Genomic DNA, 26,065 nt, shown 5'->3' with positions numbered 1-26,065 from the left:
CTTTTGAATCAAGATGCCACGACCACTCAATTCGCTGCTTAGACGGTGGCACGCAATGTTAGGCCTACAACGGCAATCGCCCCCATCCTGGTACAAAGACCGCGTCCGCGAAGAACTCCAAGAACGACGAGCCGCCACAACCTCCCTGCAAAAGCTCAGCGAGACATCTGACGTGTTCTTCGCTATCATACGAGCTAATTACGATGGATTCGCCGTCAGAAAAATGCCCCCCTTTGTCGCCTCCCGGCACATTCTGGTGTACGCGTACATGCTGGGCAAGTATACTTCGCGTTGGGGGTTCTATCGCACGGCGGCAATTCTCTGCAGGGTTCCCCACTCTCATTCAGTGCGCGAGGTCGTGAATCCTGGAAAAGATTCTAAGCTTCACGAGGTTGCTTTGCGACACCAGATTGACCCAGTAGAATTCAAGCGAGTTGGTCGAAAGCTTCGACGAGTTTGGCCTCTTCTTCCTTAGGCCAAGGATGTTATAGAGATGGAGGATCAAAACCGCAGCCGCAGTTTAGCAGCAGCCGGATGTTCAGTTATAGCGCTTGTACGAAGAACGGCCTATACATTATCCATCTATCTATCTTTCCACCCATGTTCATATATCAATAATTGTACGTGGGTAGAGTGCATCTTGACCAGGACAGCGGCCAGGCGTGCTCGTGTAGGACAGTATGTCTTCCTCCCGAATAGGAATCCTTTCTTTACCTTACGACAAAATCTAAAGAATGTCAGAACCCCTCGTTTAGCTATACATACATACATTGTTACTGCGCTCGAGCATCATACTCAAAATACGAGTAAGAATGTTTGTAGAAGCTGCGGTCTGAACATCGATGGCTTCTATTCTACAGCACCTATAGTAGTTCGATAGATTTTAGGTTTAAAAAGGTGTTTGACATACTGTTATGTACTACCCTAGCGCTAATTCTCAAAGATCCCCGTTGGACTCTTGACAACGCCGCCATGGATTGCATGATCACCGCCATTTTCGACTCCCCAATAGTGACATAAAAGTTGAAGCGCTTACTAGTATGTACACATTCAAAAGCTTCTCCAGAATAATTTAAGAAATAAATCTACCGATACAACTCTAGCTTTTGGGACCAAGAAGCGTTCGACGTAGGCTTTCAAGGCTTAAGAATGACGAGATCCACAGTGTACTCGTATTCTATCAGATTACAGGCCAAGCATGCCAAGTTTCCTATTTGATCTATATTGGTATCAAGTCTGTGCTGGATCTCGCAGCTCATCAGTCTTCCTGAAATATCTGTGCGTTGACTATTGACATCTCGTGCTGGTCCGGTACTGTACCGCAACCGCCAATAAATACCTTGTCTGCCGCCTGGTCACCCTGCCATATTCTCTTGCAATTTCTCTCTCAGCTTTCACGATGTCCTGTCATATCGACAACATACCGACAGGTCGTATTCCTGCGTCCGTGCTCAAGAAGCCAACAGTTGTGGGACTGTATGGAGTCTCCGGCTGTGGAAAAAGCTTCCTGCTCAAAGAGCTCAAGGAAGAACTTGGTGAACAAGAATTCGATTATCACGAAGGCGCGGCCGTGATTTCACGCCTCGTTCCCGGAGGCCTCAGTGCTTTCCAGAAGATGGAATATCGCGAGAAAACTGTCTGGCGCGAACGCGCTATTGACCAGATCCAGGAGGACTGCACAATCAGTGGACGAGTCGCATTAGTTGCAGGACACTTCATGTTTTGGGATGAATATGATAAGACCCCACAGTTAGGTTGGACAGAGCACGACCAAACAACGTTCACTCACATCCTATATCTCCATGTTCCTCCCGACGTTATTGCACAGCGCCGGATGAACGACTCTAATCGAGCTCGCTCGTCCATCTCAGATGAGCATCTAAGAAAATGGCAGCAGGCCGAATGTGATCAATTACGTCTGGTTTGCCTTGAGCATAAAATCTTGTTCTCGATCGTGCCTCCGAGTCGTCACAAAATCGCGAAGCTCTTGCGGAATTTTCAACGCAATACGGAGGAGTACAATCTCTCTTGTGCTCGAGACAGGCTGGACGAAGTTGTTCGAGAAGTTGCTGGCCCAGGGAAGCTGAAGACGACGCTAGTGATGGACGGTGACCGGACATTAATTGCTGAAGACACTGGCGCGCTTTTCTGGCGCCTATTCAACAAAACGGTCAAAGATGCCACTGAAAACACAGGGGGAGGGAAAGATCCTTTGAAGGAATTATTCAGTGGTCCATTTGGGTACTCGTACGCTGCCTTTGTTCAGGCAGCCCTGCTTTACGAAGAAGTGGACGAGAAACAATTCGACGATTTTTGCGAAGAAGTTGCTTCTGCTGTGACTGTGCACCCAGAGTTTGTGTCATTGTTGGTGCAAGCGGCAGAGTGCAAAGTGGGAGCGGTGATTATCACGTGTGGGTTAGGACTGATTTGGGAAAAAATTCTGAAGAAAACAGGACTCTCGGAGACGGTGAAGGTAATCGGCGGCGGTCGCATCAGGGACCATCTTATTATCACTGGTGAAGTAAAGGCCGCATTGGTGGCCCGATTGAGGACGGCGCATGGCATGTATGTCTGTGCATTTGGGGATAGTGTATTAGATTTGCCGATGCTTAAGGGAGCTAGTCAAGCCATCGTAGTGGTTGGAGAGGAACGACACAGGAGTCACAGAATGGACGACGCATTGCTGAAGGCTATCGACGATGAAGGGCTTCAAGCATGCCAGGTGTTGCTGCCCAAGACAGCATCAGCACGACTTGATGTTGTAAAGCTTCCACTAGTGAGCATAACCGAGGGCCGCTTTCTGGACTCCCTTGTATCTCGCCTTCCTTGCCGGATCCATATTCTTCATGCGACAAACAAAAATCCAGCGAAGCTTCTCATGTCTGGAATGCGGGATGCGCGAGTTGCCGGACCTGCCTTGCGCGAAGTACACCGTCGTGTCGGCTGGTATCTGACAACAGAGTTTGTATCTGAGTTGATCGGACTAGAAGAGTACCCAATCCCACATGTGCAGGGCCCTCAAACACAGGCGAATGGACATCGGCTTCGCGACGAAAATAGAATTTTGATTGTAGCACTCATGCGAGGCGGTGAGCCCATGGCTCTTGGTGTCAGTGAAGCTCTACCACTTGCTCCTTTGTGAGCCTCCTACTCGTTAATTCTTCTTCCGATCTTCACTAAATCTATGAAATGTAGTCTCCATGCGAAATACCCAGAGGATGTCGAGAACCGTCATGTGGAAGACCAAAAAACCGTAATTCTAGTCGACTCGGTAGTCAACAGTGGAAAGACAGTGGTAGAATTTGTGCGACACATTCGCAAACTGCATGCAACTATTCGCATTCTTGTGGTCGCCGGTGTGATACAGGCCGACTCCCTTGCCCCAGGTGGCGCTCTTGCCCAGATACCGACCACAGAAATTGGTTTCATTTCTCTTCGGCTGTCGGACAACAAGTTCACTGGAAAAGGAACTACGGACACTGGCAATCGCTTATTCAATACAACCTACTTGCAGTAACATAGGAACTGGCCCGCTGTCAAATCTCATATTTCGTATCAAGTAACACCGAGTTGGGCATGTATTTGTATCTGTTTCTTGTCGGACAGTAGAGCTTCTCTGATCACAGACAAAATGTACAAGAGGTCGTTCGCTACCCAGATGACCGACCTATGATTTAGTAAAATTGTGAGGTTCTTAGATACTGTACTATATAATATCGACCAACGTTTTGAGTTACAGTTGATCATTCAGGGGAGAGTCTCCAAGAAGCTTTTTGGCAACTTTCACTTCAATCTTCTTCCCTGAACACGGCTCCTTCACCGAATCCAAAATGACCTGTCTCCTCGTCGCTGTCGTCCAGTTCAAACTGGAACCCATCCTCAATTTCTCCATTCTTCCTGGTTATAAGCGCCTTTAATCTAGCAATAGTCTCTTCAGCTTCTCCTGCTGCCCTTTGGCGCGTCTCCCCGTCATAACCCTGTTCACTGAAGGGATCGACTGCACCTGCAGGGTCCCACGAAATCGTCTTTCCTCGCCATCCCCCACCTCGATAGACGTAATTGAGGAAAGCACGCCAAAGTGGATCTAGAGAAAGCACCATAGGGTTTCCGATAACAATCAACAAAGCTTGAGCTCGAGTGATCGCGACTGCATTTGGAAATTCAAAAATGGGTCAAGTCTCTGTAAGTGATTTTGATGGCTGAAACATACCATTGAAACGATGCGGGCTCGCTACGAAACCCAACATCCGGTTGATGTCAGCTCCAATAAAGTCGGTGTTACTCCTCACGGTCGAAATGATTACAATTCGACGTTCCTTGGGGAGTAATGAGCTGACTGAGTAGTTACTGTGAATCATTGTATACGCACCTGCCCTTGGAATTCTTCTACGCTGCCCACTTTAATCTCCCGTGTTGTGTGGTCACGGCTGAGAAGGTTCAGAATTTTTATTCTCTGGGCGTGATATGGTGTAATGACAGCAATGTGTTCAGCACCTACGCACAAACAAACATAGATCAGATATCAAGCAATGAAAAAGAGAAGTAGATATACGTACGGATGCCATTCTTCCTATCAGATATTAGATTGATACAATATTTCTTCACCTGCGAGGCTTCCTCGATATTGAAGAAAGACGGAGAAGATGCTTCTCGTTGGTCCTTTCCGATTATGCCATGGAAAATCAATGGAAATTTCTTCTTTGGGAGCTCATTTGAGTCTTGAAGACTTCGAGTGAGTATTGGGTTACCACAGTATTGCAATTCGTTGTTGTAGAAGTGTTCGTTGGAAAACTCGAGGATGGCGGGATGAGATCGGAAGTTTCGGACGAGCTTGACGATTCTAGCAATAACGATATTGAAACCGGTGAAATCGAGAAGTAGGGAAATAACTCACGTTACACCTCGGCCGCCAACACTCGATTTACCGTCAAGGTCATAAATCTCTCTATCCATGATCCTCGCCAAGTAACTGGTCTTCAATCCCAGCACCGATGCCAGCCCAGAGTGCACAATCGGGCCCAGCTGCTTGTTATCTCCGGCCAGCACAACATTTGTCTTATCATCGGCAAGCTCCTTCAAAGGCACCATCACCGTAGGCTCCATGGCTTGACCAGCTTCGTCTACGAAGATGTGACTATAGTATCCACGCTCAATCCCAAGGCTAGCAGGAACTCCTGCAGTTATACACGTCGAGACTACAACACGATATTTGCGGATATCCTGTGCAGTCGGCATAGCAAACACTTCATTGTCGTTGATGATGGCGAAACGATGTAAAGATTTGGGTAGCTCGGAGAGTTTCCTAGACAGAGAATTGAGCCGTAGAACTACAGAGGGCCCAAGCGTCGAAAGCTTCTGCGTAAGAAGGTCGGCAGCAGAGTTGTTTGGCGCACAAACAAGAAGACGAGTTGTATTGTCATTCGCAAGAAGTTGATGCATAGATTCAACTAGCGTGACAGTCTTGCCTGTTCCAGGCCTGTGAAATGATATAAATATGTGTGATCAAAGAGAAATGGGATTGCAATACGTACGGGCCAAATATAACGAATGGAGGGCTTCCTGGAGGCATATTGACGATGGCAGCAACCGCCTCCAACTGTTCTGGGTCTCCTCCGATATCTCGATTAATGGGTGAAATTTTATCGATTAACCCAGAAGACATTCTTCGCAGATTTCTGATATGTTCTGGTCCAGGAAACAGAAGTCGAACGGGGTTGTTTTTGTTGATGAGAGCGGCATGCATCCGTCGCAAGGAAAGGCGATTCAAAACAAAACGAACTTCGAAAGAGTTGCCGCGATAGGTGCTAAAACTATCATCAAAGCGAAGGCTGACATAGTTTTCGTAAACCTGGTGGACACGCCCTTGAAACCAAGTTCTATCCGTAGCGTGGTCCTGGCGGACAAGAATGAAGTCTCCTACGAGAACTGAAGGTCTGTTCTCTGCTAGACCCTGAACTTCGAGTCTAAAATGGCTCTACATCAACTTCGGGAAGTTCAGGGAAAAGAAGACATACTCATAACGTGGATGCTTCGGTCTGAGGGAAACTCCCTCCATGGCATAAGCATCAAGATCCTGTCTGGAAGGATCTGTCAAGAACACGATTCGAAGATTAAGAAACCGCTACCCACTTCATCTGTTCCTCTTCAAGATGTAGTAACAACTGGAAACGTGATCCATACGTTCTTAAATTGAGATCAGGAGACAAGAACCCTTTGAGAAGCGCAAGTACGTCTTTTCTGGACTGAGCACCGCGCTTGTACAAGATATCTGTGATCTGGCGAGGCACATCGAAATTGGGAAGTACGTTGACCCATCTTGTCTTAGTCCAAGTTGGAGGCCTCAGACCACGCCGGATGGGTCCGTCTATATTGAGTGGAACACGTTTCCGTCGCGTGTAGGGGGCCGTGGGTTGGAGCTGCTCATGGTCACTCTGGTCTCCAACTGTAGCGAAGAGTCGGCGATGAATGACAAAACGAGCTTTCGTAGCCAGGTTCATAAATACGAGTTCTAGCCTATCCTCGTAGCGACCGGCGTATGAGGGTTGAAATGTAACACGCAAAATTCGTGGACGTCCGGGAAAAATATAGGGAGAACCGACCAACTCAACTGAGAACCTGAGATGATACAAAAAATTGAGTGTCTGGATTGTCTCTTGAAAAAAGTCGATGAAAGGCCAACCTGTCGCTATGCTGGTCGTTCCTGCTTGATGAAAGCAAACGACACTTGGAAAGACGAATATGAGTGGGTTGAGGTTCACTTTCCCTTATGATCCTGAGGCGGACAACAGGCTTTTGCTCTTCCCCTACAATCCCGAAATCAACGCCCCCAAGGCCATCAATCGTGAATCCGCATTTATTACTCTCAGCGAACTCGAGTGCAGAGTCTAAGCGTTCTTGAAGATCATGGGTTTTCAAATGATCTTGCAACTGCGACTGTGGAACATGTTTTCTGCATCGAGTGCAACGAGTGCTAGATGCAGATTCAGAGGGAGAGGCGCTAGCATTCGGAGCAGGTCCTGTCTCTTCAACGATGGGAGGCACTGAACGACCACTACTGGCAGCTTGACGAGAGAGTTGGGAATGTCGCTTGCCTTTGACATGACTGCGAAAGTCAAGCTGTCGTAGTATCAAGCCGCAAGAACACTTAACGATATCGTGTCGTAACTTGCAAGCTGATCCTCGAGGACATACTCGTCCTTCGAGTGAGTCGTTGCAGATTTTCGTTGGTGAGGGAGCCATCGTGGTTTTGAGTCAAGCCTGTTGAACACGCAGCATACGTTCACCACTCAAAAGCCTCGAACTCAAAGTCAAGCTCGAGAATTCAAAAATGATTTTAAGTTCGCCGGCCGGCACTTTTTGATAAGGCCATTCGAATTTCGAAGGAATTATGGTACGTATGTATACTGAGATACGTGTGTAGTACACCATTAAACTATCCGAGACGTCCAGTCCTTCCCTCCCAATGTCCTCCAATCTCTTCCTCAGCTCATCGAATGGTCCCAGTTGCACGCTTTAGGCTGAATTTGCGTAGACGTGCTCTCTTCGTTTTCGCATCGGCCTCCGAGAATAGATCGAATGTGGTAGTCAGAAGCCTCCATCTGGACTGAATCATATCGATGAGTACATCATCATTGAACGCCGGCTCGACGTCCAGTGCAGGAACCAAGGCTGGAAGGAGGATTTGATGCTGAAGTAGAAGGGGAGGAGCTAGGAGTATGGTCCGCCTAGTTATTCCTGTTGGAAAAAGGAACATTTGCAGAATCGGATGCGCTGGGGATATTCAGCGTCTGAAGGACCTCATCTGTTATTATTGGTTTCCTGACGTGCTCCCGGATTTCGAGATGGGTGGCGATCAAAGCACAGTGGAGGAGGTCAAGAAGTTTATCTTCCTGCAGCCAAGTGTTGATTGAGAGACACTTTAGGCGGCTCGAGCTTCGATGGAGTAGGGAAATGATAGGCGCAATGTTGTATATTGACATTCTGGTGCCACTGTCAAGAAGCAGAAGATTCTTTAGGCGTGATAAGGTCAATCCCTGGAAGGTCAGGTCCTCTGCAGCCCCAGAATCCGCACATAAATCCAGCTTGAGCGGATGGAGGTGCATCGACTGACTCTGCAAATATGTCAAATGATGTGGAGTATGAGTATAGCAATATCGAAGAGCCAAAACCTTTAAGTTCGGGCTATTTTCAACCCGATGACATATTCGTGCTGAGGAGAGAGGTCGATAAGATCTAGCGACTTTATCGAAGGACGAGAGCGCAATCAATTCAGGTTGAACCCATTCAGAGACATTGCCCAAAACTTATTGCAGATTGCGGCCAAGAGGCAACACCGACTCTGCCTTTTCAGGCCGTAAGATCAAGTGTCTGGGAGATGCGACTTTGAGATAACTAGGTTCAGGTCCATCTTTGAGAGCGCCGAACACGTCCTTGCCTACACGGTTATGAAAGGTAGCAAAGGAAACACTACGCCACCGACTAGGATACATCAACAAGACGATATCTTCCTCGTAAATGAACCGGTAATCTAGAATGAGATCAAGTGGGGTAGCGTGGCACGCAGCAAAGGAGACTTTGACCAATAACCGGATTCAGTTGTTGAGGCAAGCTGCAGTGTTATGGAAGACCAAAGTGACAAGGTGGAATTGACGATCTTCCTGTCCATCTAGTACAGACGTGATCCAACTTCACAGTCAGCAGCGACATATCGTGCTTGGAAAGGCTTGGAAATACAGTTTATACCGGCGTAGATAGAGAACACAGTGTGAGATTTCTCTGATAATGTCTCAGGAGGGAGTCGCCGAATGGGGGATGTTGCACAACGAAGGTCACCGATGTACGCCTCAAGCGTTTTCTGCTTATCCGCTACTCTAACAGGCAATCCAACTCCTCGTTGTAACACGCCAGGTCCTCTTCGGTATAATCGATGTGATATGAAAGATGCGTCAGATGAGGTTTGGAGGTATCTAGACCGAAATTTTTTGGGGTTTTCGGTAGAGCGAGCCCGAGCCTTTGTCTTTAAAGCATGTCCACATTGACGACAGAGAACGAGTGTAGTTGTGGTGCGTAACGCTACCTACTGTGTAGTCTTTAGGCTCTAGATTTAGTTGTCCCCACGTGTAGGAGAGTTGAAGAACCCTCAAAGGACGCTCCTATGGGTGTCGATGACATGGGAGTCCAGATAAAGAAATTTGAAGATGGGAAGCTTAGCATCACAGCCACTTACGGAATACGCAATCTCTTGCTTTGACCAACTCAACAATCACCACCCATGACTCTCTCATATTCTTCAGCATCACTTCCGCACTCACATAGCAGTGAGCACAGAGCTGAGAAAAGAGCATCCCGATTTGACTATGATAATAATGCTGTAGATTTCGGCAGACCGGAAACCCAGGTCTAGACCTTGGATTTAGGGCCTGGATTCAACAATCGGGCAGAACATCTGACGGCCAAAATGGACATTTGTATGCTGAAGTTCATGCATAAAAGTTGCAACATTCCGACTTCCTTTCCGTCGATCGAGGACCACAACCAGTCTCTTCAGCCGTGTTATCATCTGTCTTTCCTATAGAACTTATTATTTTTTGTGAGCGATTGCTCTTCTTCTCAAGTTCCATTCACTGAATGACGACGTTCGCAAAGGATATTCGTCCTTAGACTCAGTGTTCTTCGATTGCTCAATGATGTCTTCTTTGCAAGTCGTCTCCGTGTGTAACAATCTTCTGTGAATTACCCCATAAATTCATGCAACATTTATAAACAGAACTCTTCGCCCAAGTATGCCCAAACTAACAGTCTCAATGGAATACCTCCAAACCTTGTACTGAAGTCCAGCGATTCCGAGCTATTCTATGTTCACACCCACCGACTAAACTCTGCATCGACCAACAAATTTCAAGGCCGTACAGCTGCGACCAATGACTCAGTTGTTGACGTACCAGAAAATTCTCAAATTCTTACCATCATCCTTGACATCATATATCGTAACGCCAGTGCTGCCGAAGATTTTGCTCCCCCCTTTCCTTTTGATATTCTTGCGGCAGCAATTAGTCGTCTGCCCGTCTATGGCGTTGATGTCCAAGCTCAACTCAACCTGGATCGATTCAATGTTGACCCTACTGTGCCTGCGCAACCTATCTTTCAAGCTTTATATTCACATGCAATGACACATCCGCTTCAATTATACATACTCGCTGCTCACTATAACCTGGAATCCCTCGCGATCGCGGCTTCTTCGCACCTTCTCGGGTTACACATCACCGAACTCACAGACGAACAGGCTGAAGTTATGGGTCCTGTGTATTTGCGCCGACTCATCTTGATGCAGACCCAACGAGAGGAGGCTTTGAAAAAAGTGAAATCATCCCTTTACACTGTTATATCTAGATGCTGAATTTGGTATAGATTCTACTTCAACCACCGTACCCACATCCTTCCACACCCGAATGCGACGTTCTGAATCAGAAGACACTCACGAGAGCTTGGCCGGTTATTGCTGCTAACTTTGCCGGGGACATTCGAGCTGGTCTGATATTCGTTGTCTTCGTTCTATGTATATGTTCTATGTATACTCATGGTTTACGTTTTATCCTTAGATTTGCCTTCGACTGCTCTGGAACGCATCCTCAGTTCATTGGCTGGGTACGTCTCATGTGAGCAGTGCAAGTCCTCCATCGAAGAACAAGTTGCCAGAATCATTATCGAGTGGGAATCAGTCAAGGTACGTGTATTTGTTTTAGCAGAATGCACGTTTGAACACATATTTTCTGTAGGTCACGATCTGATTGCATTATCACTTACAACCCGACCGCACATATGTACCCATAGTACCACTCTCATACTAGTGTCATATTATTACCCTTTACTGTATTTTTTGCTGATAGATTTATCCATGTATGTATCTTACATACGCCTACCAACGATCATGAATGAATATCTGATTTTTGCCGCTCGGAATCTTATCGGAGGAGCTACGTAATATCTTGGAATCTTTTCTCTTTCACCCACCACCACGAACAAGATGTCGGTCCCTCCTCAGGCTGCTGCTCTGCGTAGTCCCCTGTAAGTTACTGTTCAATCTATGATAAATATGGTGGCAAGCTCAATATTTTCTAGTGCTGCCGTCTTCCTGCTACATATCGCACTGGAAATGCCTATCGCCGTACAAGGACTCTTCTCTCCCATGTCATTGCCATTCATCCAGTTGAACAACACATCCATAGTGTTGCTCAAACTTTACGCTTCGCTTGCTTTGGGGATCTCATTAACCTCCCTCCTCGCATACTCTCTTCCGGATTTCCTTCCGGCTAAGCGCGCGTTGGCCATAGGACTTTGTGTGTATCACAGTGCGGTGAGCACAGTGTTGTTCCAGGCGCCTAGATTCATTCCGCATTCGTTCGGGGCGCTCGCCGAGGCGAACAATGTGACGCCAGAAGTTGTGTGGGGAACGGCACATGGTATTATTGGATTGGGTGAGTATTCTCAACGACTTGGGGGAAGGAAACATATTCATAGGTCGTTTTGTAGGGATGATTTTTTGGTGGCAGTCTACAGTGGGATTGACTCAACAATTAGCTGCATTACAGAGAAGGACATAGAACTTATCACCCATAGAAGCTATGCATGAATATCATGAATATGTATACCTCAGTATTTAGTTTTGTTGTAAATCCATTCTACCACTCAACACTGGGATACTTCGATGAAAGATTCAGCGCGCCGAAATGGATCGATACACGAACCAATCAAGTTTTGAGTAACAAGATAATATACTTTCGAGAATTACAAACGACCACAAGTTGAAAAATAGAAACGCAGTACCAAAAAGCTCATGGATGAGCTCCTGCTCCTCTTCCTCCTCGACCTCTTCGTGGTTTACCACTCCTCCTTCGAGGCTTTTTCCCGACTACGCCATCATCCATGTCAATGTCCCCATTGAAGGAACCACCATCTCTCATCAGTTCCTCCCTATCTCTTTTCGCGGGAATTTGTACTCGATCACGTAGTGGAGGAACTTGGTCACCGACTGAGATCGAAAGACGGTCAAGAAGTGAACCACCCCTTCGACCAACTGGGGGGCGCTCGTGATGGTTGTCCGTTTGGTCACGCTTGCCTTGATCATTGTGCTGGCGAGGGGGAACGTCATCAACATCCATATCTGCCGGCTCACGAATGTCGGGGGCTCGACGACGATTATCTGGAGGTTTTGGTGAATACTCCGATGAATAACGCGCCTCGTTCCTGTGTGGCGGAGGAAATTGGACATCTGCTGGGCGTCGACGTGGCCCACGGGCTTCAGGAGAACCTGTGCGTTTAGGCGGTGTCCGGTCGCGTTGAGGAGACGGAGCACGTCGTGAGCCACGAAATTCAATTGGAGAGACTAATTGTCTGGGCGGTGACCAGTGTTGGGGAGAGAGATCACGTCGTTGTCGACGAGAATCTACTGGAGACTCCGGTCGTTTAGGCGGCTCCCAGTGGCGCTGAGGACTGGGACCACGACGAGGTCGGTTTTCCGTTGATACTGGCCGCCAATCACGCTGCGGAGATGCGCGTAATCTATGCGTCCGGTCATAATCTGGTGCAAAAGGTAAAACAGGCTTTGGAGGTAGACTGTAAGGTAGAACAGTGCTGGAAAGAGGAGAAGGAGGATGATAGCCATTCGCACTACGATGAGGTTCTGGTTGACTTTGATCACGTCGATTGCGCTCGTGATGAGCGGGAGCATTTCGGGAAGGGTACTCTGTCAATGGATTGGAAGGTTCAAGAGATCTATCGTGCGTTGAACGTCCTCCGCGGTCTGAATCCTGTTCCCATCTGGGGGAAGTTGTGACTTCTCGCGAGATTGGTGGAGGTGAAGCTTCCTCCGGGTGACGTTGAAGAGAATTCGAGCGGTGACTGGGTGGAATAGAGGGTGCCTTCGCCTGCAGAAGAACTATTAGCCATTGTGATATCGGATATCTGAAGCCACTCACAACATCGCGAACAGGGGCACGACCACGACTATCAGAAGTGTCTCGTTCATGCGGCTACGCCAGACATGAGCCCAACAAGTTGATAGGGACATGAGAGCTTACCGTTGTTCCAGAAGCGGAGTGCGGAGTCCTTGTCTCTCCATTTCGAACATCAATAGGACTTCTTGTTTCCTGTCATGGCGAGATGAGTTGCCATCAGAATTGAAACTGAAAAATAGTTACTTTGCTGGACTCTGTGTATCGATTATTCGTCACAGGAATCTGATTCACACTACTCAATGGGACTCGTGAAACGTTACTTGATGCCCTAGCCGGACCATTTGGTATACCATCGGCACTAATGCGGCTGCCAACTGGTACGTTGTTGGTTCCAGATAGATGGGGAGTGGGACGTCCTCTTGGTCCTCTACCACGTCCCTAGCGTAATCGCATATGAGTGGTAGGAAACACTACATCCAGGAAGCCTTACCTGGCCAGCTGAATCTTCCTTCCACCCATGCGAAGGTCCAAGCTCGCGAGCGTCCCGATCAGATACACGGGGAGAACGCTCGCGCACAGAGCTCAAACGTGGAGCGGTAGGAGCCGCATCATCCCTACCCATAGCTCTGGGAGCCTTAGGGGGCTGACTAGCAGGATCATCTTCCCCTTGTCCCCTATCAAGATACACGGTTGAGCTCTGGCGTGTGATATTGTCGGCGCTAGCAGCAGAATCAACTCTAGGGGTGAGTGAAGATGAATCGTCAGTAGGCTTAGTAAAACCTGTACTGTCCGATACAATATTACGCTCTTGATAACGCGCTGGCGGAGATTGGTGACGGTAACGAGCAGACGGAGCAATAGAGTCATCATTTGTAGGCGGTCCGGGCTTCGAAAGTCTTTGGTGCGGTGGAAGATCACGGTCCAATGTCGGTGGAGGTTGCGATCGTGCTGCCAGGGGTGGAGGGGCTTGTACTTGCTCTTGAGCTGTTAGCGTAGGGACGTTTGTTTGACTCGGCGGGAGATTATTTCTTGATACTTCGCGGAAACGTGCGGATTGTGGGGGCAACGGGGCTCTTTTTCGACCTGTACCGATGGAGATTCAGAAGCGGAAAGTTGAGTTCAATAACGATGAACGCACGTGGAAGCTGTTGAGGTTCAGAAGCAGGCTCAAATTGCTGAACTGGCGAATTCGGGCGGACTGAATCGTGTGCAATACCATTGTCAGCAATTTTTTCGCGTGAGCGGGTGTGATCCATAGAATGTTCAACTCTGAATTCATCTGGGACCCAATCTTCATGATCACTGCCTAGAGCGACGCCAGGAGGAGTACCGAAGCGGGTCGGTCGTTTTCGAGTGGTTGAAGTAGAAGAATTTCGGTCGTTGGGTTGCCGTTCGCGGATGGGTGGTGGTGACCTGTGTCCTAAAGAGACAAGAAAGGATACATGGAATGGAGAGAATAGGTGTTACATGCGAAACAGGCAGGGCAATGGGGAAAAAAAAGAAGTCCATGATGAGCGTCCTTGAGTTGATCAAAGAGAAGTAGGAGGAAAGCTGGAGCCGAAACCAAGAAGATATCTGCGACGTAACATGTCCAGAATATAAGACAAATAGTCTTTTTCTAGCTTCCAAGAGCGCGGATTGCGTCACAGCACATTGGGACGGATAGCATTGTATGAGGCTGATGAACGTACTGTGAATGGTGTTATGGTTTGTTGGTTCATGCAGATCTTGCACGCTGTCTTCCCGGGCACCCCACCTGTTAGGCGCGGAAGTCCTATAAGTAGGTTGTTCATCTTGAGAGCGAGAATCATTCGATTGTGCTTCATTAGGGTGTTCTTGCATTCGCTGACGTTGACGAGGGCGGGACTTCGAGCCTTCGAAATCCTGAGGTGAAGGGGGAGACCAGCGACGGTCAGAACTAACATTTTGAATGGTATCCCTGTCTCTGTTAGCAATATGGGATTCCTTCGCGGAGGTAGGCTGGACCGGACGGCCACGCCTCCCAGACACTCTGCCACGTTCGGGTGAAATAGAACGAGGGCGACGGATAGCAAAAGGAGAAGGGTCCCTGCTTGGGCTACGACGATGGCTCGTAGCAGGACCTGGAGGGGCATAACGGTCACTGCGCTCGTTAAGATCACCTGGAGAGTCGTTACGACGGTCAGCGGGGCGATAGTACCTGTCCTCGAGAGAAGGGCTGTCTTGAGATAGATACGCTGAATCACTAGGAGGTCCGCGAGAAGATTGGACAGTAGACTGTTTGAGAAAAGAGGTATGGTTAGACCCCGCTGTGAAAATGGATATAAGGGAAGGACAAGGACAAAGGGAAGTATGAAGGGTGTCGAGACTGATACTCTGGTGGAGACACCATGATAGAGGCCGCCCTTTCAACGAGGCGGATGGGTGGGTGCGGAGGAAAGATGCTCACGGGATGGATCCAGGTCGATTCGTGAGTTCGATTGTTATAGTAATAGACCTGTTTTCCGCCACTTCGCGGGTGGCGTATTTCCCAATTCGGCGGCAAAGAGTCAATTTCGTCCTTGTAAACCGGCTTTGCAACGGTATTTTTGTTGCTGCCACCTCCGCTTTTACCTTTGGCAGTCTCTCTCGCCACCATCGCAGTCGCTTCGGTCAAAGACGACTGAGACGAGGGCAAAAATGAAACAGCAGAAGTAACGGGTTTGGGTGGCAAGCCATGTAGCATCATCTGTGCGGAAGAAAGAGGCTTTGATTTGGAACGCTGTGAGCGGTGTTGGTTTTTTGGAGAGTCTACGAGAACGGTATGCATGGGTTTCGTTGTTCTCGATGAGCTATAAGAGTCTTTGCGCTGCAAAGAAGTCAAAGAGTTGGGTGAAGCAGGTCTTGAGGCAGTGTTCGCTTCCTGTATGGGAGGGGAAGTAATACGGCTGGGAGCAGAGCCTTCCTCAACAAAAGGCGCTGCATTTTCGTTCTCATCTCCAGAATCAGACCCTAAAGAAACACCATCCGCGTCGTCGATAGGCCCTGAGGCAGCAGGAGCTTGGTCTTCTCCGTCATCCCAATCTAGTACCTCGTCGTCCATGAGTTGAATTCAGTGTGGTAAGGAAAATAACTGCAGTGAGGTATGTCGAAGGGAAGTTGTCAAGAAGAAAGATCACCGAATGAAGGCGATTACTTAATCTCATTCGAAGTCCGATAGCCGCGCGCTTACAACGTTACCGTACGCCTCAAAAAACTCTCTAAGCAGTATATAGATACGTATTGAAACGGTTTACGAGCCAAAATATACTGCTAGTACATGTTTCGCGACGTTAAATCCTAGTAAAGAGATTATGTATGACGTAAAGAGTGGTAAAAGAGGTGAAAGGAGCAATTCGGAACGTATCAGGAATGGGAGCGCTAGATGAAAGTTAAGTTGAGATTCATGGACGGGAGGAGAAGGTTTTACCGTTGAGACCGAGATATACACCGTACGTATACTGTGCGAGCCTGTGGGTCGATGAATTTAGATTCAGTCACAACGACAGGCGCGATGCGTACCCAGCAAGATACAAAGTGTTCCCCAAGAAAAGACACACCCAATTATCTTTGAGGACGACAGGAAGGACGAACAGTTGCGCAATATAGAGTGTGAGGAAAAATGGAAAAAACGCGTTGGTGTGTACGTCAAATGCGTAGGCCCATTCGACAACGGAGTCCGCAGGAGAAGAATGTGAAGGTGGCGCGATGAGGAGACGGTTTGAAACGAACCTATGAAAAAGTGTGAAAGGCAATGCACATTGGGTGAAAGATCAGAAAGTACTCACCATAACACTGTCGCGACGACCAAGCCTGTCAGAAGATAATCCCGCACTATCATGAACAAGGCAAGCTTCAAAGCCTGCCTCGCGGTGTACGAGTATGCAAATGACCAAGCAATTGCAGACACTGTAAGAGAGTGTTGAACGAGCATCCGGGTGTGACTAGAACGATACTTACCAAAGAGGCACGCTGCAATGAGCACGAGAATGGCCGGGTCATCTCGAGCCCAGGTATTTTTTGTCTCTATAAGAAGAGTCTTCAGTAGCACATTCGACAGAGAACGCAGCACTAACGCTTATGGAAGTATACATTCCGATACCTTGAAATTGTTCAGTTCAATTACAGACACGCATTGACCAGTACACTCACACTCACACTCTCCGTGGGGCCAGACACAGATAACCAAGCTGCCAGATAGCTTGTTCGAAGTCCTAGGAAGAGTAAAAGCCATTAAGCGTAGTTCTGTGGCATTTGCCAAAACGTCAAACCATTTGATTAAAACGATGCAGCCGCCGGAAAATCAAGGGAAGACGTTGCGAGATGGGCGCTGGAGAGCGAACTTGGCTGCCTGAATAGCTTGGAAGATCCATATTGGCATCGATTTGAACCTTCGGACGAGAACGACGAAATGCCAGCTTGCGATCTGAGCTTTCGGTGAGGATAGAAACGTGGAACGGAAAAGCTATGTGTGACGAATAAGAGATACCCGTCATGTGAGCTATTAAAAGTCCGACAACTCGTCACGGTCACGCGCCGTCCTTTAGTCCTTCGGTGTTATCTTTCCACCAACCTGCATGGCGTCTGCTCAAAACCCGTCGTCTATGAATACGCCCATGGCCATGGTATGCGCTGACTTTCACGAAACCACATTTAAAGTTTTAAGCCTAGCCCCGCAGGAGCCCACTGCTACAATGGACCGTTTCTCAGGTTCTGGACGTACAGATTCAACTATCGACGACTCGCCTTTTGGATCAACCCTGAACACGCCTGCGGACGAAGATGTGCGAGAACCCTTCGAAGCAATTGGGCAGAGATTAAAAGAACTTCAAGCACATCGCGCCGTTAACAACCTGGAGAAACAGTACGAACAAATGGACAACCTCGGAACGTGCGAAGTACTCGCTCCGGAGGTCAGGAACTCACTTCTACATCCACTCAGCATTAACATGATTGGGATAGGCCTCTTCGCAGCAAGACTCAGCTGACATCGACGTGGATTCAGAACGACATGACTTGGCCTCAATCTCGCCTAGTCAAGAAGAAATCATTCAATCTCGAGTACAAGACGAACATAAACCAATAACTGAATCACTCTCTGTGGTCAACATGTCTCGTGTCGCAGCGGAAGAGAACTTTGACGAATCGTTCATCAACCGATCCGATATCTCTATGATATCAGACCAGCTCCTTTCTTCATTTCCTACAGTGCCTTTCTCCTCACCCGAAATACCAAATGATGATACTATGGCTGTTTCTCCAGCTCCGTTCTCAAACGAACTTTCCCGATCTCTGTACAACATTCAAACACAATCTGTCCGATCTTCTCCTGAAATGACCGTATCAAGTCCAAGTATTCAAAACAGTAACAGCCCTGCCAATAGTTCAATGTTCTTTTCCCCGGATCTGGATCAAGGCTTCAGTGCTCACTCGCGCGCATCCGTGAGCCCTCTCGATTCTAGAATTTTATTACTCACATCTCGAACATGAGAGCCTTCGCAGAGCCTTTACAACCTTCCTAATGCACCTATAACCATATCTCCTTCATTAGCTATCGCTGAATCGGAATGTTCATACTATAGTGAGATGGAGGTCCGTGACACTCAGCCTTGGATTTTTTCTGATTAACCAAATCAAGCAGGCCGTAGCTGCAAATTCGGTAGCCCAGGATATTACAGTTCTAGACCCTGCAAAGGAGCACAAGGCGGTTAATCATCTCACTCTCAACTCAGAGCCCGAATACACCTTCTCAGTTCTACATTCGCTGGATCTCTCTCCTGCAAATCTTCCTGTCGTTTTTTTCAAATTAGCTTGCTTCGTGCCTTGGTGTGCTCTTGTCGGTGGTACCATTCTTCTCTCCCCGGTCAACATCGAAAAAGTCACGTTTAGCCCTGGGATCGGTGTGGGGAAATTTCGCTTGGACTACGTATCCCCTCCGCCCAGGAACATTCATCGATTTGCCCATTGGACAGAGTGTGCAATTCCACAGCTCATGACCTTCCTGGCTGCGTTCGGTATTGGATTGTGGTGTCTCGCTGGAACCGGGACAGGTTTGATTTTGGCGCTGACTGTGGTGGCCGTTGTTCTCGGACAGATGGTCATTGCTTGGCAGGACTTTGACTTCCGTCTGGGCGGAACTGGAAGAGTTGGAGACAAATCCCTTGGAGAGGATGATAGAGAATCGATCTGGATGGTGTTTAGGTTGTATGTGATGGCGGAAGAGAGTACGACATGGTTTACCGGGAGGCTGGAGGCAGGAATCTTTGTGGAACGAGGGTCTCAGATGCATCGACATTCGAGTTGAGTTATGAACCTTTTGTTATTGTGTAAGCAATCTTCGTTTTGTACAAGTTTCTGTAAACGCCTTTGCCCTTTTAATTCAAAGCTGCCTTCCTAAACTCGAGTTGGCATTCATGTTTACCTGTAGTTTACCAACTTCCTTCAAATGTACATCATCAACATCCTAGAATTCCCTCTATGCAGGCTTACCTATCCTCGACGTTTCGAAATAATAGTCTGGTCTATCCTATTGCAGTAAGTGTCCTTTCCAGCGCTGAGACTCTGGCCCTGGACATCCCGGTCCGATTCCAGCTGCAGTAGGTTAGAATCCAGCATCACACGATGGTCCGAAATTTCCGAAGAATGATCGCTTTCGGAATTCATGTTCTGGGGTTATGTAGTACGTCCTCAGAGTAGCTGAGCGAAACTCTCATGTATGTATACAATCTTCGACCACTGAATGAGACAAATAAAAATTGTTTAGTGCTCATTGTGGTCTCATGTGCAACTACACACAATATGAAGGATAGTGCACGCACGCACTCATGAATAAATCTTACAGACCCCTTCTTTTCACCGGGATCGTTTTCTGTCCGAAATAAACCCGAACGCATAGATGCCCACAGCACGGAGATAGAAATGTTCGAGTTCGTCATCCACTATATAAGTATGCAGAGCCAGACTGGGATACTGAGTGCATAGGTCCATCTGGATGGACTGAATTCTTCCTTTCTCCTTCCTTCCTTCCTTCCTTCCTTCCGAACTTACAAAGGACTAGGCTGTATGATATAAGCCGTAACAGCCCGCATCATTTGAAAGCATGTCAAAGACGGCCCCTGCGAGATTCCTATCATAAGAATCACTAGGTTGGTGGACAAGTTCGACGAATCGATGGAGGTATAAAAAGGTCAGCAAATATACTTCTTGTTCCAACGGAATCCTCCTACGCTCCGCGCAAATCTTCTACTCGATGGTTCTCTATTTTTCCAAACCTCCCGTCCTTACCAGACTTCTCGCCTTCCTACTCCTCACATCTTACACATCCTGGCCCACCGGTGCACTTAACCCCTCCTGCGCTCCAGGGGGGAACTTCGACCTTTCCCCCTGGGAGCTGCAGCTTCCAATCGGTTCTACTGGTTCCCCGGAGACAATATCGAGCGCATCCCTTCAAGGGTGCTCCGGCTGGGAGAACTTCGATTATTTCTTCACCGAAAGTGGAGATGGTGCGCTTGTCATGAAGGTTCCTGGCTCTCCCGCCTCCGCCGGCTGTGTGACTACTCCCAATTCACTTCACTGTCGCACCGAGTTGCGCGAGGTTGATCCATCGACCGGCGCTGCAGCGAGTTGGAGTCCTAACGCTGCTACGAATCGGTTGATCGTCGAGCTTGTTGTTACCGTAGCCGACAATAGTGCGCGCGGGACAGTCATTGGACAAATACACATCGATGACTCGATTTCGTCCAAGCCCGTATGTGAGTTGTACTACAACTCCAATGGCGATATCTCGATCGGGGTGGAACAAACACGGAGTGGAGGAGATGAAGTTTTCACATCCCTTGGAAATATTCCAATTGGGACTGTGTTTACCTATGAATTGGAGTACTACACAGGACTGTTGAAGGTTGCCATAAATGGGAACTTCCAAACTCTGGATACTTACGAATTGGATGCGCCGAACAGCTATTTCAAGGTTGGGAATTATAATCAGGGTTCCAGTGCGTCAGATGTTCATGTCTTCTCCATTTATCTCGAGCATTAGGTCTTTTATTATTGCTTGATTTGTGATACGCGTCGAATTGTTTGTATAAGCCAGTGTAAACCTCTACTTTGTCCAGGCTGTTATCAATTTATCTGTCACGTTCATCAGCGACAATAATGATAGGCAGTCATGATCATCGATGTCCTTTCGCCACTTGAGCGCTTAATTTGTGATGCTCTTCCAGTCTTAGACTCTCTCTCCAGACGATCACTCCCGATTTATCAATCTCAACCTTCACAGTCACCACTCATCGCAACTGCCTGAAACTCCAGTATTCCTCACGCTCAGCATTCAGTTCACGGAACAACTGTTATCTAGCCGTTCACAACTCAAGTCGTGAAGAGTACAAGAATCATGAGAAGACGGGATATTATGCTTCGTCAGTCTCGAATATATACATTTCACGCTTGGTAAAACCTTATTACATATTCCCTTGGCCTTGATATATAAATCGGCCTTCTTTTCTGGATGTCTCTCTGTCTATCTTCGCCTGATACCGAGGATTCTTCATTAATTCTGGCTCGAACCATGTAGACGAAAACTACAGTAGTCCTGACGTCCCTTCCGCGTTTGACTCTGAGCCTGGTACATTACAGCAGCGGCCGCATTCTACTCCCTCTGTTCCACAGAACTCAAAAATCTCCCACCTTACTTTCCCCCTCGTCCGCATAACATTTGCCTTTCTCGCTTTCACCGAAATGTCTTTCGGCGTGCTCTTTACTCTACCTCTAACCCAGCCGGTAGTCTCGGGATCTCTTCGTATCAACTGGCTTTTATCATGGAAGTGGATAGTTTTGGCGGTGGATTCTTCGACATTCTGGTGCTGAGTCATATCTTGAAAAGATTAGGACCGAGGAAGATGTACAATTCAATGGCGTCAGGTGGGCGTTGATCGCCGCACAGTTGGTTTTTTCAAAATTTGTCAATTCGATGCGGAAGGCGATACTTAGGTTCACATGTCCTTCCTCTTATTGTCGCGCTTTGTAGACTCGATGGCCCTCATCATCATCATGCATACCCAGTGTACCGCCAGGCACCCAAGGCGCCACCAACGGTTTAGCACAAATGGTTTCCTCAGGAATGCGTTGTCTAGCACCTTCTCATTCTCTCTAGGGACTAGATTACTTCGGGGTTATTTGGTGGAAGTTGTCATGTTGGGAATCACGTTAGTCGGAGTAGTTTCGTCGTTGAGGTTACCGAAGACGTCGAAATAACTCTCATGACTATAGGAGCTGCAGAATTCCGACTAGCGACTAGGAATTCGTGTGTACTCTTTTAATATATGAATGACGCTTTTTGTTAAACGTCATCAAGATACAAAACGTCTCGGGGCCGTGAACTAATTCATGGACGGCGAATTCGTTGCTCGCGAGACCATTCTGCTTGGGACTGGATAGGACGTAGACAACTGCGGCGTGTAACTCAAACTTTATGAAGATCACAAACTCAAATGTCAAAGCTTTGCGTGCTTGAGTACTCATTGCCAGTGAAAAATGATGTGAAGGTATGGGTTGGTGGCAGTAGTCATGGATGTGGTGAGTCCCTTCGAGCTCAGAACGAATGTTTTCCTACTAATAGTTCCTATTGGTCTCTCTCTCTCGCACAATCTTTGATATACAGTGCAACCGCATTCCGCTATATGCACACGACCATGCTAGGCGCCCTCGGATCGAGCAGGATCACCGAAGTCAAACTTGCAAAGCGTGGATTTCATATCTGAATAACTCCCTGCAAATGCAGCGCGTAGACCACAAAGTGGGCTTAGGGTCCAAGGCCGAATATTATACCTTTCAGACCCAAATTTGTGTCCATAAATCTTCATATGCTACTCGCTTGACTGTCTCGACCCCGCTGTTGCCTCGAGTTCGGACGCTTTCTGCGGCATGCCAAAGGTTGATCCCCGTATCGTTCAACGACCTTCACCATTTTGGATTGGCATTGGAGCTCGAACGTGCTACAAGTATTTAACAAACAACGAGAAGAACAATGCTACCCAACGAACGTTCTACTACATATACCTCGAAGCACTCCAACGCTCTTGCTTCTTTTTCACCGACAAGATGCCGAACAAACTTCGGCAAATGAAAGGCCAAATCTAAATGTGCGTCAGCCGAGTTAAACACCATGCCGCACGGCATTCGCATTATTGGTCGTACGACCATTATAGTCAAGCTACAGTGGCGCTTTAGAGTAATGTAGCTCTGAAGGTAACATCATATGGTATCAGTCCTAACAATAATACACCTTGTACAGGTTGGGAACAAGCATATCGGAGTCGCTAACCAAATCAGCGTTCTCTCCTTCATCCTCTTATCTAGTCAGAACCCTTGGTTAAACTCTACTCCTGAATCAAGGATCAAGGGAGCATGGATTTCTGTTCTCATCGATCCTTGAACAGTGATGAACAACCTGGCACATTACTCCCGTCCGCTCAAACATGCTGTTGGACTTAAACTCGACCCCGACATGCCTCGATCGAATAACAACACACCCTCTCGCTTGCATGTTCGCATATCGAGCGTCATTGCAATAAGCCTGCCGAATCTTTCCGAAGTCGATTCAATCCCTCGATAACTCAAGAAATAGGTATAAATTGTGCCAGTTCTCACAATGAGATGGCTGCAGGAAACTCTGCGCTCCCGGTGGCTTGTCTGCTAATTAACTGTTAGGTTACTAATCTATCTTCTTCTCCTATGGCCTCCCGAGATTATTCTGAACGTCAGGAGCGTCCCCCCTACGTTCCTACGCCTGACTCGCTGTCATACGATGAAGGGGCTTTCAAAGATATCGAAAAGTCGTTGCCCATCGAAAAATGCACTGCCATCCCGACTTTACAAGAATCCACACCAATTGACGATACTCCCGATGGAGGACTTCATGCGTGGCTGGTTTTATTCGGTGTAAGCTTTTTCCGCGTTGTCCAACTTGTCATATTCTTACCGTATTCCATAGGCCATGTGCATTGCCTTCACGACGTGCGAACAGCGCTTTCCCCTCTTTCCATTCTTCGCTTCGTTACTAACTAGCCTTTCTAGTTCAGGATATATGAGTGCATGGGGGGTCAGTTATATTCTCCGCGATTGAGCTTGGAAACTTACTGAGGACGCATCATCTAGGTCTTCCAGGCATATTATGAACACAGTATCTTGCAGGACTCTTCACCATCCACTATGTACGTCCTTTTATTCTCCGTCTCAACCACATCGTCTCATGTCTCGAGTTAGTGCATGGATCGGATCAATTCAGGTTCCTGGTTTCATTAGCATTTCTGCGCTTGATCCAAGCTTAACGAGCTTGTTTATGTTTAATAGCAATCCTTCCTCTACATTCCGACCTTAATATTCAGCCGACTTCTAGATATGGGATACTTCCGTACCATGCTTACCTCTGCTAGCGTGGTTTTCATTGTTGCTACATTCCTTATTGCCCAATGTCATGTATATTGGCAATTTCTTCTCTGTCAGGGTCTCCTTACTGGGGTAGGTTTTCAATCGGGTCATCTTCAAAAATCACTGACCGCTTTGTGCAGGTCGCCGCAGGTGTATTTTCAGGACCCGTCATTGCCATCCTTTCACAATGGTTCCGGAAGCGGAGAGGTCTTGCTCTCGGCCTATATGCTGCCGGTGCATCGCTCGGCGGTACCGTCCTTCCTATCACTGCCAAAGCTCTTATCCCGACCATTGGGTACGTTCCAGTACTCTCCTTCAGCCTCACAGGAAAATTCTCATGGCCTTCTAGATTTCCGTGGACAATACGCGTGATCGCCTTGATCATAATGTTCGGCCTTGCCCTGGGTAATCTGGTTAGTTCTTGAACTTGCTGTACAGACTACGAGCTCATGGAAATAACAGACCATCAAACAAAGAAGGTCTTCCTCGCTAGTGAAGGGATCGCTATTCGATTTTTCTCCCATGCGATCGCATGCTTTCCTTGTCTATTGCTTTGCCGCATTTTTCGTCTACCTTGGCTACTATTCTTGTAAGCCAAACCTTGTTTCAAATTGGCCGCATCTAACACACGCAAAAGTCACCACATATGTTGCAGCCTTAGCAATCAACATCGGCGTTTCTACTAGCTTCTCCTTCTATCTAGTGTCCATCTGCAATGCTTGCAGCGGTGTGAGCAGAATAACGTCAGGACTCACTGCGGATAGAACAGGTCAGGATTTTCCTTTTGTGCATATGCTGTATTCTTGTTTACCATGCTGTAGGGGCAATGAACCTAATGATACCTTTCATCACGCTATCTGTGGTGGTGTATTGCGTCTGGCCTTTTGCTCGCGCTGAAGTATCACTTGTCATCATCTCAGTTTTGTATGGGTGCGTGTTATATTCCCTAATCATTTTCAAATCACTAAGGACTCCACGTACAGTGTTTCCATTGGACCATTTGCTTCTTTGTTCTCGAGTCCTGTTTTGGACCTTGGGGAAAAAGATCAATTAGGACGTAGAATTGGTATCCTCATGTCCATGGTCGGTATCGCAATGCTCGTTGGAGCACCGATAACTGGCGCAGTTGACAAAAGTCGTGGACCAATTGCAATGGGGCTGTACGCAGGTTCGTAAATTAACTGTTGTTACTTACCACCGAGAGGGATTTGAAACTTTCACTGCAGGAAGCATGATGCTCTTTGGAGCGATACTGATGATGATTGTTCGACACATGAAAGTTAAGAGCAAGCCGAGCTACTGGAGCAAGATATAATATCAAGGTGTTGATTGTTTAAGGATATCCTAAATATTTATGTAAATATAGTCTATCACAGTACACCTGAATGTCCCTCTGGTAGGCATATATGGTAATGTGATTCTTACGCGATTCATGCTTGTGGATCTGATGGTGTTCGAGGATCCAATCGTCAACATATTCATCTGCAAGTTCCTGTATCAATTTTAGCAGGTATCTGATAGTATAGAGGTCCGGGGTCGTCAACAGATTGAATGTAAAATACAGTCCTGTCCTATCATCCGAGCCTACGACTCATCTGCACCATCAACGATGTATCCGACACTTGTCAATCTTTATCCAAGTAAACTTGGTTTCGATGGGCATGACAACTTGAAGAGGAAATAAGAGA

At 47.5% G+C, this 26,065-nt stretch overlaps 11 protein-coding genes across 11 annotated transcripts; 7 read left to right on the top strand and 4 right to left on the bottom strand.

The window, feature by feature from the left end:
- Positions 1 to 13: 13 nt before the first annotated feature.
- On the top strand, positions 14 to 475 carry C8R40DRAFT_1053153 (uncharacterized protein; the record flags this gene model as incomplete). Its single annotated transcript, XM_046224819.1, has 1 exon — positions 14 to 475. One exon carries the CDS (start codon positions 14 to 16, stop codon positions 473 to 475), a length of 462 nt encoding a protein of 153 aa, XP_046083195.1.
- A 924-nt stretch (positions 476 to 1,399) lies between these two features.
- Positions 1,400 to 3,517, top strand: C8R40DRAFT_1053020 (uracil phosphoribosyltransferase-domain-containing protein; the record flags this gene model as incomplete). Its single annotated transcript, XM_046224806.1, has 2 exons — positions 1,400 to 3,138; positions 3,196 to 3,517. The coding sequence occupies 2 exons, from the start codon at positions 1,400 to 1,402 to the stop codon at positions 3,515 to 3,517; spliced, it is 2,061 nt and encodes a 686-aa protein (XP_046083194.1).
- A 271-nt stretch (positions 3,518 to 3,788) lies between these two features.
- Positions 3,789 to 7,239, bottom strand: C8R40DRAFT_1053058 (P-loop containing nucleoside triphosphate hydrolase protein; the record flags this gene model as incomplete). The annotated part of the gene is made up of 9 exons (XM_046224809.1): positions 3,789 to 4,147; positions 4,211 to 4,316; positions 4,370 to 4,494; positions 4,557 to 4,840; positions 4,895 to 5,476; positions 5,532 to 5,963; positions 6,015 to 6,077; positions 6,130 to 6,615; positions 6,680 to 7,239. The coding sequence occupies 9 exons, from the start codon at positions 7,237 to 7,239 to the stop codon at positions 3,789 to 3,791; spliced, it is 2,997 nt and encodes a 998-aa protein (XP_046083193.1).
- A 1,064-nt stretch (positions 7,240 to 8,303) lies between these two features.
- Positions 8,304 to 8,665, bottom strand: C8R40DRAFT_1173836 (uncharacterized protein; the record flags this gene model as incomplete). Its single annotated transcript, XM_046232078.1, has 2 exons — positions 8,304 to 8,527; positions 8,587 to 8,665. The coding sequence occupies 2 exons, from the start codon at positions 8,663 to 8,665 to the stop codon at positions 8,304 to 8,306; spliced, it is 303 nt and encodes a 100-aa protein (XP_046083192.1).
- A 902-nt stretch (positions 8,666 to 9,567) lies between these two features.
- On the top strand, positions 9,568 to 10,996 carry C8R40DRAFT_1118250 (uncharacterized protein). Its single transcript, XM_046228687.1, has 5 exons — positions 9,568 to 9,710; positions 9,767 to 10,357; positions 10,408 to 10,528; positions 10,599 to 10,723; positions 10,776 to 10,996. Exons 1-5 carry the CDS (start codon positions 9,684 to 9,686, stop codon positions 10,785 to 10,787), a joined length of 876 nt encoding a protein of 291 aa, XP_046083191.1. The 5' UTR covers positions 9,568 to 9,683; the 3' UTR covers positions 10,788 to 10,996.
- C8R40DRAFT_1239255 (uncharacterized protein) lies at positions 10,997 to 11,696 on the top strand. The gene is made up of 3 exons (XM_046233481.1): positions 10,997 to 11,064; positions 11,119 to 11,474; positions 11,530 to 11,696. The coding sequence occupies exons 1-3, from the start codon at positions 11,024 to 11,026 to the stop codon at positions 11,598 to 11,600; spliced, it is 468 nt and encodes a 155-aa protein (XP_046083190.1). The 5' UTR covers positions 10,997 to 11,023; the 3' UTR covers positions 11,601 to 11,696.
- Positions 11,697 to 14,345: 2,649 nt separating this feature from the next.
- On the bottom strand, positions 14,346 to 16,102 carry C8R40DRAFT_502477 (uncharacterized protein). The gene is made up of 4 exons (XM_046235268.1): positions 15,382 to 16,102; positions 15,133 to 15,209; positions 14,645 to 15,075; positions 14,346 to 14,571 (listed from the first exon to the last, which is right to left on the bottom strand). The coding sequence occupies exons 1-4, from the start codon at positions 16,012 to 16,014 to the stop codon at positions 14,483 to 14,485; spliced, it is 1,230 nt and encodes a 409-aa protein (XP_046083189.1). The 5' UTR covers positions 16,015 to 16,102; the 3' UTR covers positions 14,346 to 14,482.
- A 101-nt stretch (positions 16,103 to 16,203) lies between these two features.
- Positions 16,204 to 17,323, bottom strand: C8R40DRAFT_1162276 (UNC-50-like protein; the record flags this gene model as incomplete). The annotated part of the gene is made up of 8 exons (XM_046230226.1): positions 16,204 to 16,331; positions 16,381 to 16,421; positions 16,473 to 16,682; positions 16,739 to 16,859; positions 16,911 to 16,976; positions 17,027 to 17,052; positions 17,109 to 17,164; positions 17,222 to 17,323. The coding sequence occupies 8 exons, from the start codon at positions 17,321 to 17,323 to the stop codon at positions 16,204 to 16,206; spliced, it is 750 nt and encodes a 249-aa protein (XP_046083188.1).
- A 169-nt stretch (positions 17,324 to 17,492) lies between these two features.
- C8R40DRAFT_1118233 (uncharacterized protein) lies at positions 17,493 to 19,658 on the top strand. Its single transcript, XM_046228686.1, has 5 exons — positions 17,493 to 17,575; positions 17,630 to 17,863; positions 17,913 to 18,392; positions 18,453 to 18,542; positions 18,592 to 19,658. The coding sequence occupies exons 1-5, from the start codon at positions 17,528 to 17,530 to the stop codon at positions 19,252 to 19,254; spliced, it is 1,515 nt and encodes a 504-aa protein (XP_046083187.1). The 5' UTR covers positions 17,493 to 17,527; the 3' UTR covers positions 19,255 to 19,658.
- Positions 19,659 to 20,199: 541 nt separating this feature from the next.
- C8R40DRAFT_1173830 (family 7 polysaccharide lyase) lies at positions 20,200 to 20,988 on the top strand (the record flags this gene model as incomplete). Its single annotated transcript, XM_046232077.1, has 1 exon — positions 20,200 to 20,988. One exon carries the CDS (start codon positions 20,200 to 20,202, stop codon positions 20,986 to 20,988), a length of 789 nt encoding a protein of 262 aa, XP_046083186.1.
- A 2,289-nt stretch (positions 20,989 to 23,277) lies between these two features.
- C8R40DRAFT_500696 (MFS general substrate transporter) lies at positions 23,278 to 25,824 on the top strand. Its single transcript, XM_046235264.1, has 14 exons — positions 23,278 to 23,574; positions 23,658 to 23,888; positions 23,941 to 23,963; positions 24,024 to 24,048; positions 24,105 to 24,160; positions 24,213 to 24,234; positions 24,300 to 24,467; positions 24,518 to 24,672; positions 24,727 to 24,790; positions 24,840 to 24,966; positions 25,015 to 25,146; positions 25,199 to 25,307; positions 25,361 to 25,545; positions 25,604 to 25,824. The coding sequence occupies exons 2-14, from the start codon at positions 23,682 to 23,684 to the stop codon at positions 25,690 to 25,692; spliced, it is 1,362 nt and encodes a 453-aa protein (XP_046083185.1). The 5' UTR covers positions 23,278 to 23,574; positions 23,658 to 23,681; the 3' UTR covers positions 25,693 to 25,824.
- Positions 25,825 to 26,065: the final 241 nt, after the last annotated feature.

The sequence above is a fragment of the Lentinula edodes genome (genome assembly GCF_021015755.1).
Source record: "Lentinula edodes strain Le(Bin) 0899 ss11 chromosome Unknown C8R40scaffold_33, whole genome shotgun sequence".
NCBI lineage: Eukaryota > Fungi > Basidiomycota > Agaricomycetes > Agaricales > Omphalotaceae > Lentinula > Lentinula edodes.
Note: the sequence above shows the minus strand (reverse complement) of the source record. Positions and strands in the feature narration are given on the sequence as shown.